We start from the raw sequence: 19,002 nt of genomic DNA, 5'->3' as shown, positions 1-19,002 counted from the left end.
TAGGTATTTGGAGAACAATGAATTCAATTATTCTTTCTTGTGGGCCAGACTCCTGTGATCCTGTTTTCTTCTGGTTTCAGTTTATGTTGTAGTTTTTTGTCCTGTGGTCAGCACTGTGCCACAACTAGCTGAGGAATGGTGGCTAAACACAATCATATGGTCACATGGTCGACAGATGCTTGTTGCAGATGTTTCTTTGTCTGCAGTTCTGGAAGAAAAAAAAAAACTATTCCTTGCCTTAATGTTTCTATATCATAGTTTCACTGCATTTTAATCATGTTCAATGTCTTGCATCAAGTGAGTGACTCATGCACACGTTAAGTAACCACGTGTTTGGTGATTATCAATCTTCAAAGAAGCCAGTTTTGAAGCATACTAGAATCTCATCTGAGGAATTATGTCTTAAGTGTGCAGCCCTCTGAAAGTTTAAATCAACATCCTTAAGTAGAAACCCTGAGCTGCATCTATTTATAAAATCTCCTGTGATGTTGAACATTAGCCCCACACATCTTAATCATGTTTGAGAGAGCTTATGAAACACGAGGGCAGTTCTGCGATATCTGAAGAGGTTCCAAGAGGTAATTCAATTAGTCCCAACGAGAAGCACACTGCATCCCTCACAGGGCCTGCTGGATTCCCTCCATCCATTCCTCCGCACTTTATTAGATCCAGTTGTTGTAAATTTGATTTAGCAATTCTTGCTCTCTGGATTCGAACTGGGAATGTTGAGATCTTCTCTAAGGGGTCGGCAGTCGTCCTTCCAGCCACGACCTCACTGCCGGCAGGTTTGACTGGACCGGAATTAGCATGCAAGCCCCGCAGAGCACATTTTAAACTCCGTGTGTAAACACTATCAAGTGAGGTGAGACAGAGGAATGGGCTTGCTAAGCCTTGTCTGACACCATTATCATGGCCATTGGTAACAGGGGAGGGCACAATGTAAACAGCTTTCTCCCAGATGCCGATAAATCCAGAGCCATTACAGGAGTAGTGAGGTGTCGTCCTGCATTTGAACGGCAAGTTTCTATAGAGAAGCTCACACGCACACACTCCTGTATGCATACACGCATTCATTGTGGAAATACGTACACACATTCTCGAACCGCATAATAAAAACACACACTCATTGTGTGACAGAACAAACAAAGTGCGGATATCTGCCTCTGTTGCTAGGATACCAGTTCTTCTGGCTCCTAAGTAAATCAGTGTGACTGGTGGCACAGACGGCTGTGAAAAATTAACACAAGCTGTGGCAACAAAGTAAAAGTAACTTTGGACGCGATGAAAAAAAGGGGAAAGCACGTTCGGTTTGTTTCCAGTTAAAAGGAGACGCCTCAGAACAGTCAGATGCATTTAAAACACGGCTACAAGCAACTGGGAGCTAATGCGCTTTCAGTGGAAGAGAAAGGGGGGGGGGAAATGTACAGTTCTTGTTTATATCTGCAACTAAGAAATGATTTTCATTTGCTCTGTTTTGTAGATTATTTGCTCCACTGTTCCTTCTTTCTATACAACGTCAGAAAATAGAGAAAAATGCTTTTTTTTCTGCAGCCAAAGGTCACTTCTTCAGATTTCTTGTTTTGTCTGACAAACATGACTAAACCCAAAGATTTTCAGTTAACGTGAAATGCTTGAGAAAGAAAAATACAAAATCCTCACCCACCCCTCTCTCTCCAAATATAAATTATAAAACTCGAGGCTTTTCCGGGTGACGTCTCGTTGGGTTTCGACTCGGCAATGCTGGAACTTGAGACTACGTTGCATTTTTCACATGTTTTTGCAAGAAGTCAATCAAAATTGTTTTGTCGCTGCCCATTAACAAGCAATTTGCAGCTTTACATTGGAAGTGCGAGGCTGGTAGGAACAGGAGGGTTAGCAGGAAACCAGTTTCAGCATTTACAGCCAGGCACATATAAAACAGAGAGGTGTCAGATACTGGGAAAAGCAGGAAATAAATGCAAACTGCACTGATACACTGACCGAACACATGTCTGCTGTGACCCATGTCCACTCTCCCCACACCTCCATTGTCCGCCTGTTATTGAGCAATTATGGCCATTGATTTTCTCTCTTCTCAGCAAACCTCTCTATGACAGCTGGCCTTTGCAAGTGGCCTCACCGGACTCCTAACAGCTGCCCTCCGCGGCCGCGCTATTTGCTCGAAGATTTGGCCAATTTAACACACGCTCCCGGCCCTGTTGCATCAAGGAGTAGAGTAGCGCTCCTTCAAACAAGCATTACCGCTCGTCCTGTGCGAGTCTTTTCTACACATCATCCACACTGTATTAAATATTCCTCCTCCTTTTCCCGCTTTGCCCCTTGACCCACGGTTTCTTTGCACGCTGGGCTGAGTAATTTCCGAATAAACTGGCAGAAATGTCTCCTTCCTACATTGAATCACTTCAAACGGCAACACGTGTCTCACATTTAAATTATTCAAAGCAGCTTCACCTTCAGCTGTTCACAGAATCCCTGCTTTTCAATCAAAATGCCATTTAACAGATGTTTGACAATCTAAGGCTGTAATTAATCTTTGCACAATCTGCAGCATGGCTCTGCTGCACAGAAACAGCTTTCTCCTACATACATCATAGAACAAGCTTATTTTAACACAAAAATCTACAGTCTGAAGTGCAATTTTTACAAATTAGAGACTTGATTCAGCCTCTGGACTCTTGGATTGTTTCCTTGAGCGTTCCCTTTGGCTTTTAAGGTAAATAGATTTATCCTATTACCTCTTAAAGTAGCGACTATTGGCCTGACAGAGTTAACAAGCCCACTGAGCTGCTCCTCTGACTGTGTGAATGTTTGACTTGTCCTCATGATTAACACAGATCAGAAACATCACTTGAAAACTGTGACGGAGAAGAAATGACCCTGATATTTTTTTGTCATTATCTTTAAAAAAGAAAACTGTTGACGGACGAGTGGGTGAACAAAGAGAAGAACTGAAATTTAACAATGGCAGAAATGACTCATCCAACATAGACTCAGACATGTTGTCTAAACACAACAACCCACTGCACACGGCAAAGGCACAATCCAGCAGATGACTAAACTTACAAATATAGCTTTGGAAAAAATAAGAAACCACCGCAGACGTGTCTTAAATCTGCATCTTTACACGTGTGGCAGCCATTTCGTTCGTTTAGTTATTTTAACACAGACCTTTATTAAGTAAAGCCACAGTAACTAATAAGTGGTCTCGTTCGATTTTTCCAGAGCTGTAGGTTTTCTTATTCATAAACATCCAGGCAATAAAATATAGATATGTTACCTTGCTTGATAAACATTAGAACATGAATGAAGGTTGTAGCAGCAGAATAAACCACAGAGCAACAAAACAAATGGGATCAGCCACAGACACAGACATTTATCCAGAGTTGAAACCAAAGCAAAAACGGAGTTCAGGAAAAGCGACAGAGGAGCCCATACAACACAAGCACATACAACATGAGCAGCTACAACATTAGAACATAGAACAAAAAGCACATACACCACTAGAACAAACAACAGGAAAACATACAACATGAGCACATACAACACAAGCATATACAACACGAGCAGCTACAACATTAGAACATAGAACAAAAAGCACATACACCACGAGAACAAACAACTCAAGAACATACAACATGAGCACATACAACACGAGCAGCTACAACATTAAAACATAGAACAAAAAGCACATACAACACGAGAACAAACAACTCAGGAACATACAACATGAGCACATACAATTCAAGCATATACAACACAAGCACATACAACACGAGCGGCTACAACATTAGAACATAGAACCAAAAGCACATACAACACTAGAGCATACAACATGAGAAAATACAACACAAACATATTTAACATGTGAACATACAACATGAGAACATACAACATGATTAGCTGAAACAGAAACATCCAGGAGTCCATGAGCAGCAGCTTCTCACCTGAGTGTGGAGCTGATGTTTCTGTTTCCTCAACACAAACAGTCTCTGTGGTGTCATTAGGATTCTGCAGCAGGAAGTTGACGTCACAGTCTAAATAAAAACGCGTTAATTTCCTCCACGTCAGAATCAACAGGAGGTGACGTCAGCGGGTCAGCGTGCGCTGCGGATGCTAATTGGACGCACCTGGGCTCCCTCTGACGTGGCAGCGCACGTGGTCGACGCGGTGACTTCAGGTTTAAAGCTGAGTTTAGTTCCACGCAGCTAGTTAACGTCACACCAGGTTAAATCACCATGCTAACTAATGCTAACCTGCCACAGAGCTAGCTAACTTCCCATCAGACACAGGTGTCAATGCTGAAAAGTGATCTCATGCCACATAGTGATCTCTGCCACATAGTGATCTCTGCCACATTGTGCTCACTCAGCTTCTTAAAGCTGTAAAGACGTCACATTTCTGTTCATGGCAGGTTTCACGATTACTAAATTAAAGGTAACACTATTGTTGTCTCTGATGTGCATCACCTAAGTTTAATGTCCTCTCTTTGGAGGCTAGACTGTATAAACATGATTTAGGAATTGATTATATATTAAATTGATGATATCATCCGTATGATTTTACCTCATGTCCTTTAGATTTTTGGCAGACTCCTGTCATTAAAGAGTTTATGATAAGAATAAACTTTAATGATGAAGTATTTTCAACACAGTTACAAAGTGGTTCACACTAAGTACGACAACAAATCAATCAAATGAACAGTTCTGTACAATTGAACAAACTTAATACAGCCCACACCTCCTCCACCATAACCATTAAATCAAGATTCATTATTTATTGTTATTATTACGACGAAGGCTCAGTCCCTTCAGTTTTCACCCTGGTGCCTGAGATAGTGAGTTTACAGTAAAGTGATAAACAAAAAAAGAGCAGCAGATATTTTTTATAGGTCAGTTAGATTGCATCCACTCTGGTTTTAAAACACAGATTTTAACAAACTGAGAGTTTAGAGTTTATCACTGAATAAACATGTTATGATTGCAGCTTAATTTGAGCTGAACAAAGATCCTTTGATTCCCGACAGGATTCCTTGACATTGATGATGTTTTTATTCTTATTCTAACACTGCAGCTCAGAGTAACACGAGGAGACTCTGTGACGATAATTGGAGATAAAAACTAAAATCCTCTGATGTCTTTTATTAGGACAGAAAAATATGAAACTCTGTTAAATATTTCCCATGATTATAAATGAACATTTCAGTCAGATTGACCTCATCAGAAAGGAACTGTTCTTTTTTGCCTCTGCTTTGGCAGAAGTCGCCATTTTAACTGCATCACATTTTTCACAACAGTTATTTGATCATCAGACAAAAAAGCAAAAATACTCACTCAGTACAAAACAGAAAATGTATTCCCACATTTATTATGTTGTGACTATAAGATTTTTTTGTTATTTATAAGCTTTTCTATACATTTTTGAGAAATGTGATCACGTTAATTACTATTCAGCAAACATTTAATTCATAGAACTGATTTCACCTGCAGGTAAAAGTGTTTTTTCTCAAATCCTATAAATCACTGTAATAAATATTCTGAGGATGTCGCTTGGAATCAACAAATCTGCCTCTTTCACATAAAAACACTGGTGACCAGATAAGCAGGTTTAACTGAGACAGTTCATAAACCAGCTTCCCATTACAAGTCATCCAGGATGACCAGTGTTAGGCTCAGTGAAGCCAGATAATAAAAAGATCCAGTTATGTTGAATGTGTTATCAGTTCAGAGTAAAGACCTCAGAGACGCATCAAAGCTTTTCTTCATCTCTGTCTAGGAGCTACAACAGAATACATCTTCCCTTTTGAGGAATTAGATACAGATAAATGTGTATAAATTCATGACATGGCGTAAATATAGTATGACATAGATATTAGATTAGATGAGAATTTACATCGTCTGCATACATCAAGCCATGATGCTGAGCTTAACTTTTCTAGTTCTTCAGTTTAAGCCTTGATGCTGAATTTCTTTTCTTCACATTTCACAGCAAAAAGCCACAATGTTCAAACCTATATGTCCAGAATCCAGCAACGTTTTAAAATACAGAGTTTTTTTTTATTTTTATGCTCAGATTTGTGAAACCTTCATTTTATAGCTCCTGTGTTTTTATCCCTATGAAAAGACCTGTTGTTTTTCCACATGTCCTTGAATGACCTTCGTGTTTGTGCTCAGAGGTGGAGATGATTAGTCTGTGTGTGGAGACTGATAGAGATCAATACAGTTGTGTTCCACTGTGAGAAAGTGTGAGATATCAATGAGGTGACTCAGAGAGGGACTGATGCATGTGATTGTTTTTAAGAAGCCTCACAACCGTGACACTGGAGGTCTGACAGCAGACGAGTCTTCTCTGTGACGTCCGTGTAATACTATACAATCACAGCAGCTTCATCCAGCAGATGTTTTCTATGTTAACATGTTAGTCATGCTTCACTTCTTCACCTCTTTATTCACTGTATAAATCTAGGTTCTCTGTTTTGTGTTTTCCATCTTTTACGATTCGGTGACTGTTATATATTTTTTTAAGGTTTTCATGTGTCACAGTGGAAAATAGATCAAAGAGGCTCCTCGCCTGGAGACACCTGAACCAGATCCACTCACTTCACTGAACAGAAGGTACAGTGTCATTATACACACTGTATTTCTCTTGATTCGTCACGTACACAAATCAGTGTGTTCTACGCTGTGTCGTGTGCATTTTAAAAGCATCTTAACAGCCTGAAGAGCTCACCCTCATATGTTGTTACATGTTTTTTCAGAGAGTAACCATAATCATATGGTGCTGACATTATAAAAACACGCTTTACAACCAACCATCTTTCAACCTTACGGGTCGGTTCATGTTTTCAAGTATTTACACTGAACCTGAAACATCTTGTAAACACATTTCCAGATGTCTTCGACCTCTTTTTTTTTTTTAACGAACACATAACAGGTTCAATAAAACTCAGATACAGAAATGCTTTCACTGCCTCCAAAATAAAGAAATACCCCGATGCAAGACCCCCCACTTGAATTTCGTTTTGTTGTGTTAGGGGAGAGTTTTAAAGTGCACTCGAGTGGAATTTCCCAAAACATATTTCGCAGCAAACAGCCGCTAATCCCTCTTTTCATATACTTGAAAACTCACTTTTAAATGGAGAAAGGCGGCGGATTCAGACCTCTTAGTAAACCTTGGCCTGTCTTTCAGAGGAGGGAGGAAGCATAAGTACCGGTGGAAAAATGAGAGAGGATGAAAAACTTTAGAGAAGAGAAAAAAAAAAGCCACACAGACAAACACCGCTCACATTCACACGTAAACACAAGCGAGCATCCAGGTCGCTTCCTGAGGTGGAGATAAAGGTAACGGTTTGTTGCAGTGTAGTAAAATACTTCGACTGCAGCTGTGTCAGATGTTTTCCCACTAATCTCCTGAGTTCAGGTTCTTTTGAGTGGGAAACTAAATATCTGTGTCTGAGGCCTGTCACATTGCGCCGCATCACAGGATGATCAAAACCCCCTTCGGCAAGCTTTTGCATTGTCTGAGAGAAGGGCCTCTTTTGAGGAGCGAGGGATGAGGAGGGAAGGGGTTGGCTGGTGGCGGCTGCGGAGGGAGGGCTCGGAGGAAGAGCAGTGAAGAGAGTTGGAAGCGGGGTTAATCCCACACTGTCATTATCCTCACTTCTTAGCCACAGTCTGCGAGCTTCCCCAATAATGAAGGCCATTTCCAAGGATTTGCACCTGGCACAGGCTCCAAATTCTGCAGTAATTACCGATGCAGACAGATTCCTCTTACCTTCACTCCGCGTTATAAATAGTAATCCCTCATCTTCCTTCCACGGCTGTAAACCTGCAGAAAATGCAGCACTCGCAGAACTTCAGCCCCTGACTGGTAATGACTCCGATACTGTCGCAGAACAAACACTTCCTCCTCGCAGCCTTTGTGCATCGAACTCATGAGCTACTCGTTTAATTGCCAGTGGAGATAAAATAATGACACAGATAAACAAAAGCAACATGAGTGAAGACGAAGACGAACCTGTTCTCAACTTTGCGTGAGACGTCACCTGCTGTAAAAACAAGCACAGTAAAGAAGTGGGAAACTGTGATAGTGTTCATATGTTGTAAATAAAGATGGACGACACTTCTCCGCCGCCTCCCACTGTCCAGAATTCAAACAAACCTCCGACCTTCTGGTGAGAGGACAACCCGCTCTTCTCCTTGAGCCTCCACGCCCCGGCCAGAGGCGACCGAGGGATGGAGCGAGTCTGTCTCAGCTGTCAATCACGATGTTTAACTCTGTTTTTATTGCATCAAGTAACAAATTAAAACTGAACAAATGATCACTTAAATATAAGAACGACCTAAAATGACAGAAAACATCTTTGAGTGAAGTGTGATTTCACTTTTCAGTCCCATCCATTAACATGGAGAAGATGCAGTTTAAGAGCTTTTCTTCAGGCGGCCACCAGGCGGCAATCAAGATCTTTTGGCTTCAGTTTTGTGGAGCTGTCCACCCTTATAAAACAGCCTGCAGTTTATACAAACAGCTGGTTTGTGTTTTGTCCATCAAGGAAATTTGTCACGTCTTCAGTCAAACGTCTGGTTTCTGGAGAAGCCAAAGAAATAAACTGGAAAAGTTGGCTGTGTGTCAAAGTGGGAACCCGGATGAGTCATTATGAAGAACCCTGCTGTTTTCCCATGTAGCATAACTGTTACTTTCCCATGACTTAATGTCACGAGCACGCCCGGGCATGAAGATCGCCCCCCCCCCTCCCCTTTCCTCTCACCTTACCAAAGCCGGGGTTTCCCGCACCGTGATGCAGGAGCTGTTACATCATAACCCGAAAGTCATCACACAGAACATTAGCTGGTTAATCTTGTTGTTCTCTCAGTTTAAATGCTCTTTGGTGAATAAGGAAATGAATATGTCAGATATTAGTCAGTGTTTGTTCCTCAATTTGCATGCAACTGGTTTGGCAGCTTGCCGGAAAGCAGTTAAGTGACCTTAATTACTCTCTTTCCTAATAACTCACTGAATTAGTTTGGCTGTAATTCTTCCTCCCGTCAACTCCTCCCAACAGCAGCCAGTCACACACTTGGACTGTTTCTCATTCAGCTTTGGAAAGAGTTCAGTCTGTGTCTGTTTAGCTGCTGTGAGGCTGCATCAATCAGGGCCATGTGTCCCGAGGAAACCTTTCTTCACGAGACGAGGATGGAAACCCGATGCAATTCTCATCCAAAACATACGTATAAATCACATCTGCTACACATCAGATGCTCATATCAAAAACAAACCTTAATTCTAACAGGGAACTTTAGTCCTAAACATTATCGGTGAATGTAAAGTGCAGCACATCAGCCTAACACAGGACTTGTTGCTCTCTTGTTGCTCGACACTGTGACACCATCTGTTTCCAACTCTCTGGACGTCCTTAGAGGTCATGAAACCGGCTACAGGGGGACGAGGGGACGGCTGAGAGGGGACGGTACAATGGACAGGTTAATAAGGAGGAGGGTTTTCTAGTCATTTAATCATCATTACTGCCCACAAGCTTTAACAAATAGAGAACCAAGAACAGAAAGACAACTCCTTCCTAAGCCCCAACGCTCACCCCGAGATATAAACAAGTGAATGATTAGTTGAGAGCTGAGTCATTCCAGTTCGTCACCAAGTCTCCACACTCCCTCTTTTTCATGTTTGAGTCTGAAGTAAACAAGTATTAATGACCCCTGAGCATGTCCAGCACACACTTCATGTAGCAGAAGGGGTTTGTGTTGATGTTTCTGTGAAGGACCAATCCATCAGTCTTCTGTTGCAGCTGCTATGATGGTTTACTTCAGGTGGAGTCACGGCTCATTTCTGCTTCTCAACATCTCACTCAGAAACGTACATTTAGCTCCAGTGTTGACGATCAATAAAGGTATTAATGCACTTGACAAACCAGTCCCACTTATTCGCTTGTGCAGGTGCTAACAGCCTCATTAAATGATCTTTCACCAGCGTATAAACACTTGTTATGGAGATGCACATGTTGACATGGATGGTGTCACTACATCCACTGAGTAGTTTATGTTTTGTTTGTCTGTCTGTCAGCAGGATTACACAAAACTACTGAAACTTGGTGGAATAGTGGGGTGTGGGTCCAAGCACGAAACCATTAACATTCTTACGTTTTAAGAGGCTGGATCCAGCAGCGTTTTTTCAAATGTTTGTCCTGTGGTGATGCTGGGTGCGGTTTTTCCACGTCCACAAGATCCACATCTTTGTGAACGTACTACTGCATCGTTTACATTTCCTCCTCTGCTGCAGAGCGCTGGTCGCCTGCTTATTAAACATTTATCCCTATTAAAAGTATCATGTGCCCAAATAGCACTAAATTTGAAGTATGAAGTGGATAAATAAACGTATCTCGTTCCACAGACAGAGATTTCTGGAACTGTTAGATCAATAATGCAGAAAATAATCAGACATACTTAGAGGAGTGATATCTATGAGTGTGTATAGAATGTTTATATGTAAGCGGACTGTTGGGCCTTGGCGAAGCTATGCACTCTACTGTGTGTAATTCGAGTTAATAATAGTTTTATTACTTTTTATTTGTGTTGGTTCACAAGTTTGACCTGAGAAATATCAGTTTGACATAACGGCCTCAACTCCAGGTCCACTTCTTATCCTTTACAATACATTTGACTCTATTTACATGATCAACTCAACAAATCTCTTGATATGCAAACTCAAATATAAGCCAGGTTTAAACAAAAAATCGTAACATGATTGCGTCAATGATCCACACAGTGAACCCACGGTAACAAAGCACCGTTTCATTATATAGCTGCAGCTACAGAGCGAGCTGGTTGACCTGCCGAGTGCCACGGGTGGCTGTTGTGGCAGCTGATGATTCACAGTGCATATAATTAACTGCAGAATTGTCTGATAGAAAATAATAATAGCTGTCGAGTGCAGAAATAACTGTTGTTCCTCCTCAGGTGTTTTGCAAAATGACAAAGAACCGTGATTGAATACATTTCCACTCCATGAATAAAACAAAGCGGGAAAAAATAACTCGTTCTGGACTCGCGATTGGGAATATTCATTAGGAGAATAAAAGCCAAACAATATTAGCAGTCGTAGCCTGAGGGTGTAGATGAGTGGTGCATGAAAGCAATAATAGGAAAAATGGTTTGTAGGAGATTTATCTGAAAACCAATAATATGGAGTAAAACTGTTACTACAGTTACAGGGCCTGCAGGACCAGTCACGTCCTCCATGAAAACGATCATCAGAGATACTTTACTAAAGAGAAACGCACAAACCCCTCCATGCAGGGTTAGTGTTCCTAATGTGTTGTCGTGCAAAACATTCAGATTACATTTGATGAGACTTCTGTGATAACTGGAGAAAGTTTCTACTTCTGGACTCATGAACAGACAATACAGCTGTTTAGAGAATCCTCTGCCGAACACACAATAGCACCGTTGCTCTATAAAATACTTTAATCTACATTCAGAATCACCACATATTTTCAGGCCTTGCAGTATTTTCACAAGACAGATTGATATCAGAGCCCTGTCGCATGCATATCACATATTTACTAATAACAGTCGGTGCACCCATGAGGAATCTGCTCAGTCTGCCAGAGCCTGATAAAACCTGTTCTCACTGCTGGCACAGGCTCGTGTTTTCAAGCCTGTTGATCGTGAGTTGACGCTGGGAGATTAGTCTGACTTACATCAGAAGTGTCTGGCTGAAATGTAATGCTCAATTTGTCTGTAAATTTCCAGGTACCCTAGGCCACTTTACAGAATTTGGAAATAAAGATAAAAAAAAAAACAATGACAGAAAAATCAAAATGGAAATTCTACCAGGAGGAAGAGAAAGTGGTCCGAGGCCTTTGTTAACAGGAGGTTGTTTTAGACATGGTGCCTGGTGGATCGAGTTCCAGAGGATGGGAGCTGCCGGTTCTTAGGCTGGTGCAGGGGACCCGACTCTGAGGAGCCTATAGGTCGCTCACTGCTCTGTGTGTCCTGCACCAGATGGGTCAAAAGCAGAAGTTAAATTTCCCTACCTGCATGAGTGTGCCTTTGCATGTCTGTGCATGTGTTTGGGACTAATAAATGCATCTTAATCTTAATCTTAATCTTCTGGTGGAGGTGGAGTATCGAGTGGAGGAGGTCAGACTAAGGTACTGAAGGGATTTATAGGTGAGGAGAAGGATTGTCAAAAGGACACAGACCTTGACCAGAAGCCACAGTTACTTTAATTATTTTATCTGTTAAGGATCAATATTTCTTTAGAATGTGGGTTTTAAGAGTTTAAATGATATGCAGCACTGTAACTGTTGTTCTTAAGGGGATAGAATACAACTGGTCGAGTTGTTTACAATTTGGAGGAACTTGCACTTTACTCAGGTTCTTCCATTTAAAGGTCTTTTATACTCAAATACTTTCACAGGCAAAAGCTTAGACCAGGTCATGCTGTGATGTTTTGTTATAGATTATATGATATAACAGTGATTATAATCTTTCCACCTCAACCGGCGAACATTATAGAAGTACATTAAAATGCATTATAACCCTAATTCTTAATATTTAAGTAATAATATTAAACAAATGATATCTCATCCTGAAAGGTTTCCATTCAAACTATGCTGATTTCACACCCAGTGTATTTAAGGTTCCTGAGTGCACCACTGTCAGGTTAACGTGTTCGGACGCCTCAGATGATCTCAGAGCAGGATTATATCGTCCGATCAGACTTCGCTGAATTCACACTTCTGCCGGAGAAGCGGGGGCAGAATCTGAGGATTACTGAACCGCATCAAAAAATCAATGTGGGGAAAGTCTCTGCCATATCAGCATTTATAATTTGTACACTGAATAAATAAAGCACACGTGTTTGCATATCGCTGCAGAGGAAAGGGTGCGTTTCAGAAGTGGGGTTGACCTTTCGCTGTGGCCCCAAACCCCCAGCTCACAGCCCTCTGCTATATGTAGAGCGTTGCTTTAATGTCCGTAACGGCCTTTGGTTAAATAACCAACACAGCAGAAATTTTTCGCAAACAAGGATAAAATCGGATTCATCCATATTCAGTTGAAAAAGCCCTTAAGCCATCCATGGTTTATGTGTAATATCAGCATGGCCACACTCTGCTCCGCCGAACCAATAACAGCCGGCGAAGATTTGATTTAAAATTCAGTGAAATCGAGAGGGTTTACTTCAACGTATAGATTTTTGGTCTGCATCATAAACCCGTGAACCTTTCTCCTCTCTCGCGGGGCGGGTGCGACACAAGCTGGTGATGAATCTGACGTGAGTGATGATGATGTGCCACTTAGTCACCCATCAGCTCCGAACTTTCTCACACTGACTGTACATGCCAGGGTGACTCAGAGGAAATTGTGAAATTCTACAGTGATGCTGCCATTCGGCGTCAGAACATCTGCAGAAATATTTTTGGAGCCGCCGCTGCTGAACTGTGAGGAGAAAGATGTGAAGGTCTCCAAAAAAAAATGAAAAAGAAGAAAACACTCAGCAGGTGGTGAGACTGTGCGACTTGGACTCGCCGACGACTTCCCACAGATGCACCGCGGACAAAGGATGGAAGAAGAAGAATGTCAGGAATGAATAACTGATCTGTCTCGTTCATTGATTTCCCCTGAAAGCTGAGAGAGGCCAGAAGAACTCCTGGAGGCTCACATGAATAGACTTTTCAAATCCAAATCCTGAGAAGGCCAAAGCTCTGTGTGGGCCACTAATTTGTATATAAAGCAAACGTTTAACTCTTGATTTCTGCTTGGTCTGAATGTTGTTGGGGAGTTTTTTCTCACGCTGTTTTTCAGGCACTTCTCCGGAGGTTTCCTTTCACACATGCACAACGCATAACATATTGATTCTGCTGACATCTTCTTTGCTGTCTTCACTGCTTTCTCATGTTTGCGTCCGTCATATTGGCAGATGACTAATCATGTGTGAATCTATGTGCATGTGCTCCAGTGGCGCAATCGGTTAGCGCGCGGTACTTATAGACAGTAATCTGCGAGTGATGCCGAGGTTGTGAGTTCGACCCTCACCTGGAGCATAAAGTTTAGTTTAGGCTACTAATCAAAGCAAAGTAGATTTCATCGCACAGTTACATGATTGTCCACTGGTTGTGGTTCGATTCCCGCCTTCCCACCTTCCCACCACTCCATTAGCAGAGATATTGGCTTCTATGCTTGATTGACGGCGAAGCCTTTCAAGTGTTCAACAAGACTGGAAAAGATCTATAGAAATACAGATTAATTAAATAAAATACAACAGCAAATAAGAAAACACAACAGCAACCACAAATCCCAATGTCACATTACAAATCACAACAACTAACCACTAAACAGTAACAAATCACACACGTTCTTTCAGCATTTTCTTCTTAGAGACGAGCCTTATCGATAGCAGGTAACTTTCCTGTCATTGTGTTTAATCATTTGAGCAAAGTTGTGTTCTTTCATTTGTCGTTAGCTTTGTGATTTTCCTCGTTTGTCGTCGTTTTCTTACCTTCTGTTTCTATGTGGTTCATTGTGTTGTGTGCTTTAACTTGTGTTGTGTACTTCAGTGCCACCTTAGTTTCTTGTCATACAAAAAAAACCACAAACACATTCTCCACTCTTTTGTCTCCACATTTCTACACGTGTGGTCATGGAGCCTCACACTTGGATCAGCTGCTCTCTCGCATACCAGCAGCTGTGTCTGTCAAATACCTCAACGTTAACAACACAGTGACTCACAGAGGAGGAGGAGGAGGAGGAGGAAGAGGAGGAGGAGGAGGAGGAGGAGTGGTCCAGCAGGCGTAATGTGGGCGGGTGCTTCCACACCAACAGCTGACAGTCAAAAACCAGGAGGAGTGTGTGTCCGTGGAGCACAGTGGAGAGGAGCCGCTCCGGTGGAGAGGTGCGCGGGACGAGTTGTGGTGCGGTTGTTGTATTGTGCGCACTCGGGAGGAGACAACGGGGAGACGGTGCGGACACTGGATCTTTACACCTGCTGCTGCTGTGGACATATCGGGGCTGAGAGCAGAGACACTGAAGCTGCACGGAATTACACCTGCACTCAGTGGACAGTTAAAGGACAAGAACGAGGTAAGAGATCCGAGGCGCGTCGTGGATTCCTCGTAGCGAGCGCGCGGTGCCAAGTGTGCGCGCTGACGCTTCTTCTAAAACAAATAAATGCAATATCAAATAAAACAGCAGGTGAAGAGACGCGAGGTGCTCCTGTTCTCACTCTGTCATTTCTCAGTTTCAGCCTTTTAATTTGCAGTTAACGACAATTGCTCCAGTGTTTTCCTCTTATTGGCGTGTTTGATTAATGCAGATGATTCGAGCATTGCAGGACATTTGGATGAGCGGTACTTCTGGCTCAGTGTATCTACATTTTAAATACAAAAAAAAAAACCTTGTCTTGTTTTTCTGTGTTGAATTAAAAGTATATATCGTGTGGCAGCGATCATTCGTTTGATTGATTGATCAATCAATCAATCAGACGTGATGGCACTTTTAATACAAACAAAATGTTACACACTGCTTCATCAAAACACGCACACGCATAAACAAAGAAATGTCTTAATGAAACATTTCGGTTTAGAAATATGAAATGAAAGCAAACATTGTGTTTAAAACACCTTATTCCATTCATGAAATGTTATTTGTGGTTTTATTTTTTTTTAATTTCCTCGTGGAGTTTAAAGTTTATTCACCTCCTAAATAATTGACAAATGTTTCTTTCTTTAAATGTTTGGTCTTTGAGTCATAAAACTTTGAGTCATTGGATTCTGGGCCGGATTATGCACAAGCCTCTCCAGAAGCTCTTTGTTTCCGTCAGGTATCCCTCTATAATCTCTGCTCTCTCTCTCTTCTCTTGCAGTCGCTCGCTGCCGGCCGACAAGAGGCCGCTCTGTTGCTTTTCACTTGGACCATTGTCCTCAGGCGGCTGCTCTTTCAATGTGGGATACAGTCTTGTTGCTCTCGCCAGGCTGAAATCCTCCAGGGTCAGGACCTCCGTCATGGCAGCCATGCTCCTTGGGCTGCTGCTCTTTGCAATCCAGTCTCCCCCCATCCCCTCGAGGCCGATGGCTGACCAGGGCCCACCCTCACCTCCCACCTCAACGCCCGCCGACAACGGGACCGCCGGCCACCCAAACGGCACCTCCCAGCAGCTTCCTCAGATCATAATCATCGGGGTGAGGAAGGGGGGGACGCGGGCACTGATCGAGATGCTCAGCCTGCACAGCGCGGTGGCGGCGGCTCAGAACGAGGTGCACTTCTTTGACTGGGAGAGCCACTTCCAGAAGGGCTTGCCCTGGTATCTCAGCCAGATGCCCTACGCCTTCCCCGAGCAGCTGACGGTGGAGAAGACGCCGGCCTACTTCACCTCCAGCGTAGTCCCCGAACGCATCCACCAGATGAACCCTGACATCAAGCTGCTGCTCATCCTCCGGGACCCCACGGAGCGCGTGCTCTCGGACTACACCCAGGTCTTTTACAACCGCCTGCAGAAGCACAAGCGCTACCAGCCCATCGAGTCCGTGCTGGTGAAGGATGGCGAGATCAATCTGGGATACAAGGCTCTGAATCGCAGCCTGTACTATGTGCACATGCAGAACTGGCTGCAGTACTTCCCGCTGGAGAGCATTCACGTGGTGGACGGGGACGAGTTGATCAGGGACCCCTTCCCCGAGATGAAAAAGGTCGAGCGATTCCTCAAGCTGGAGCCGCAGATAAACGCTTCCAATTTTTACTTCAACAAAACGAAGGGATTCTACTGTTTGAGGGACCACGGGCGAGAGAGGTGTTTACACGACTCCAAAGGCAGAGCTCACCCTCACGTGACGCCTGTCATCCTGCAGAAACTCTACCAGTTCTTTCACGAACCCAACAAGAAGTTCTTTGAGCTGGTTGGTCGGACATTCAACTGGAAATGAGCGCTCGATTGGTTCGGCGTAGGGTCGCTCGGGGGGGATAACGTCCTCCACCTGTCCTGCTCCCTACTAACAGCGTAGACGACGGGACGAAGCTAGTGTGAATTCAAACTAAATCTATTTTTGTAAAGGTGCGTTTGTTACGGGAGGAAGATGGATCCAAATATCAGGGCAAACTGCAGCTCATGACTCTGCTACTGTTTTGTTTTCTCACCGTCTCTCTGTCGGAGACGCTCTCGACTGCTGGGCTCGTCTCTCCGAAGCCGGCGACACTCAGACTTTAGACAGTGCCAGTCGATGTGTTGCATAAGGATAAGTACCTGGCAGTTCAATATTGTGTCATCTCGTTTCCCTTTCGTATAACATGACTTTATTAACGTCTAACTAGCATTTAAAGATCTAAAGGACCTGCTGCTATGATTTCCTCAGTCACCTTCAGGCACATCACTGAAAATGTCCTTTTTCAAAATGTTTCTTTATGTAAGACTCGGTCATATAAAACTCAAATGTTTTGCCCGATCTCCACGATGTACTGTAAATATTTTTTTTTTCTAAAGTGCAGAATTAATATCATAATAAAGATGTATTTTATTTTTAGCCCCAGTCTGATGTTGTCTTTCCTAGGTTTTGTTTTTGTCTCAGGCGGTGGCAGGTACGAGCATGTGTCTGCGTCGAGGCTGCACCTTCAGTTGTGGATTATTTCATCACCCTCCTCAGTGGATTCACATTTATGGACTCGGGGGTTGAACAGTTTATTACATGCTCTGTGTCACGTGCACGTCAGACTAAAGTGCAAGGCGGTCATTGATCTTAAGCAGTGGTGAATTTCCTGTTCGGAATTCAACTCAAAAAAATAACTTGTCAGGTGAGACGGCCGATCCTGATCAGTTGTGTTAACGTCTTTACACATTGAATTTTAGTGTCATGAATTAGGATTAGTGTAAGAGAATCAGGCAGATAAGGGGAACTCAGATTCCAGCACAATCAACCCCCCCCCAAAAATCAAAGTTGTTAAGTTGTTTATGCCCAAGGGTGCGATCTTCATACTCGTTTTTTTTATCCCAGAGAGGAGAGGGGATTATTTATTCAAATCTTATTGCTGCTTTGAAAACATCAGCAGCTCCGTCTCAAAGATATTAAGCTACAAACTCCGGTAGCGGTTTCATATTTGAAAGTGGCCTAGATTTACTCAGGGGCTTACTGGGACTCTGCAGATGTCACAACCTCAATGCCCCTGAAATGCAGACCAAAGCAGAAATGTATTTCTCCTTATCCAGCTCTTTTATTGTTATTATGCCCTCAGAGAGCAGCAGAATGATTCCCTCATCTACCTAGAGTTTTTTAAATGATAGTGACGACTACCAACAGCTATCGGTTGAACAGGTTTGGCTGCATATGGGAGGGGGGGGGGGGGGAGCAGGAAGTGAAGGTGAGGCTCGAGGTGGCGTGTTCTGCTCCGAGTGTCGTTTGGAAGGTGTCACGTCTGCAGAGGATCTTAAAGAGCAGAGACATCTGGAGGGACGCACAAGAAAACCAAACATTTCCTCGATTACAGGAATGTCAATGTCGTCTTTCTCTGGGTCAAAGAAGGACAGATGCCGTTTCCATACAAACCAGTTTGACCAGGATATAAATGTATCTCTTGTGGCCTGAAGTATATTTACTCTACTTAAGTACAGTTCTGAGTATTTGTTCTGAGGTATTTGCGCTTTACTTCAGTATTTATCTTTTCTGCTACTTGACTGTTTTAACAAAATAACTTTCCATTTGTCATGTTTCTTCTTCTTCTTTTTTTTCTCCTTCTTCTTCCTCCTCAATTCATATCTCTTACAATCAGAGCCAGGCCACACACACAGCCTAATGTATTATAGGCCAACCTTTGTCCAGATCTGCAATAAAATTTAACGGGTCCATTTATTGACCCTTGTGTCATCATCCCACCAAGTTCTGTGGAAATCTGTTTGAGTATTTTGTTCATACTCATTTCCAGTCAGTGCAAGCGAGGGGACGAATATAACATTCCCTTCCTGTGGGGAGGGAAGTTACGGCCGAGCTTTCAGTGAACTTTGACCTGT

General features: G+C 42.8%; 1 protein-coding gene and 1 non-coding gene across 2 annotated transcripts; both read left to right on the top strand.

The window, feature by feature from the left end:
* Positions 1–13,964: 13,964 nt before the first annotated feature.
* Positions 13,965–14,056, top strand: trnai-uau (transfer RNA isoleucine (anticodon UAU)). The gene is given in 2 exon segments: positions 13,965–14,002; positions 14,021–14,056. It is a non-coding gene; the product is annotated as a tRNA-Ile (tRNA).
* A 790-nt stretch (positions 14,057–14,846) lies between these two features.
* hs3st1 (heparan sulfate (glucosamine) 3-O-sulfotransferase 1) lies at positions 14,847–17,524 on the top strand. Its single transcript, XM_053428788.1, has 2 exons — positions 14,847–15,092; positions 15,874–17,524. Exon 2 carries the CDS (start codon positions 16,013–16,015, stop codon positions 16,928–16,930), a length of 918 nt encoding a protein of 305 aa, XP_053284763.1. The 5' UTR covers positions 14,847–15,092; positions 15,874–16,012; the 3' UTR covers positions 16,931–17,524.
* Positions 17,525–19,002: the final 1,478 nt, after the last annotated feature.

The sequence above is a fragment of the Pleuronectes platessa genome, chromosome 8, assembly GCF_947347685.1.
Source record: "Pleuronectes platessa chromosome 8, fPlePla1.1, whole genome shotgun sequence".
Lineage (NCBI taxonomy): Eukaryota > Metazoa > Chordata > Actinopteri > Pleuronectiformes > Pleuronectidae > Pleuronectes > Pleuronectes platessa.
Note: the sequence above shows the minus strand (reverse complement) of the source record. Positions and strands in the feature narration are given on the sequence as shown.

What these genes read in the sequence shown, in the direction of transcription:
- hs3st1 (XM_053428788.1), top strand. Translation starts at nt 16,013, where the DNA reads ATGGCAGCCATGCTCCTTGGGCTGCTGCTCTTTGCAATCCAGTCTCCC.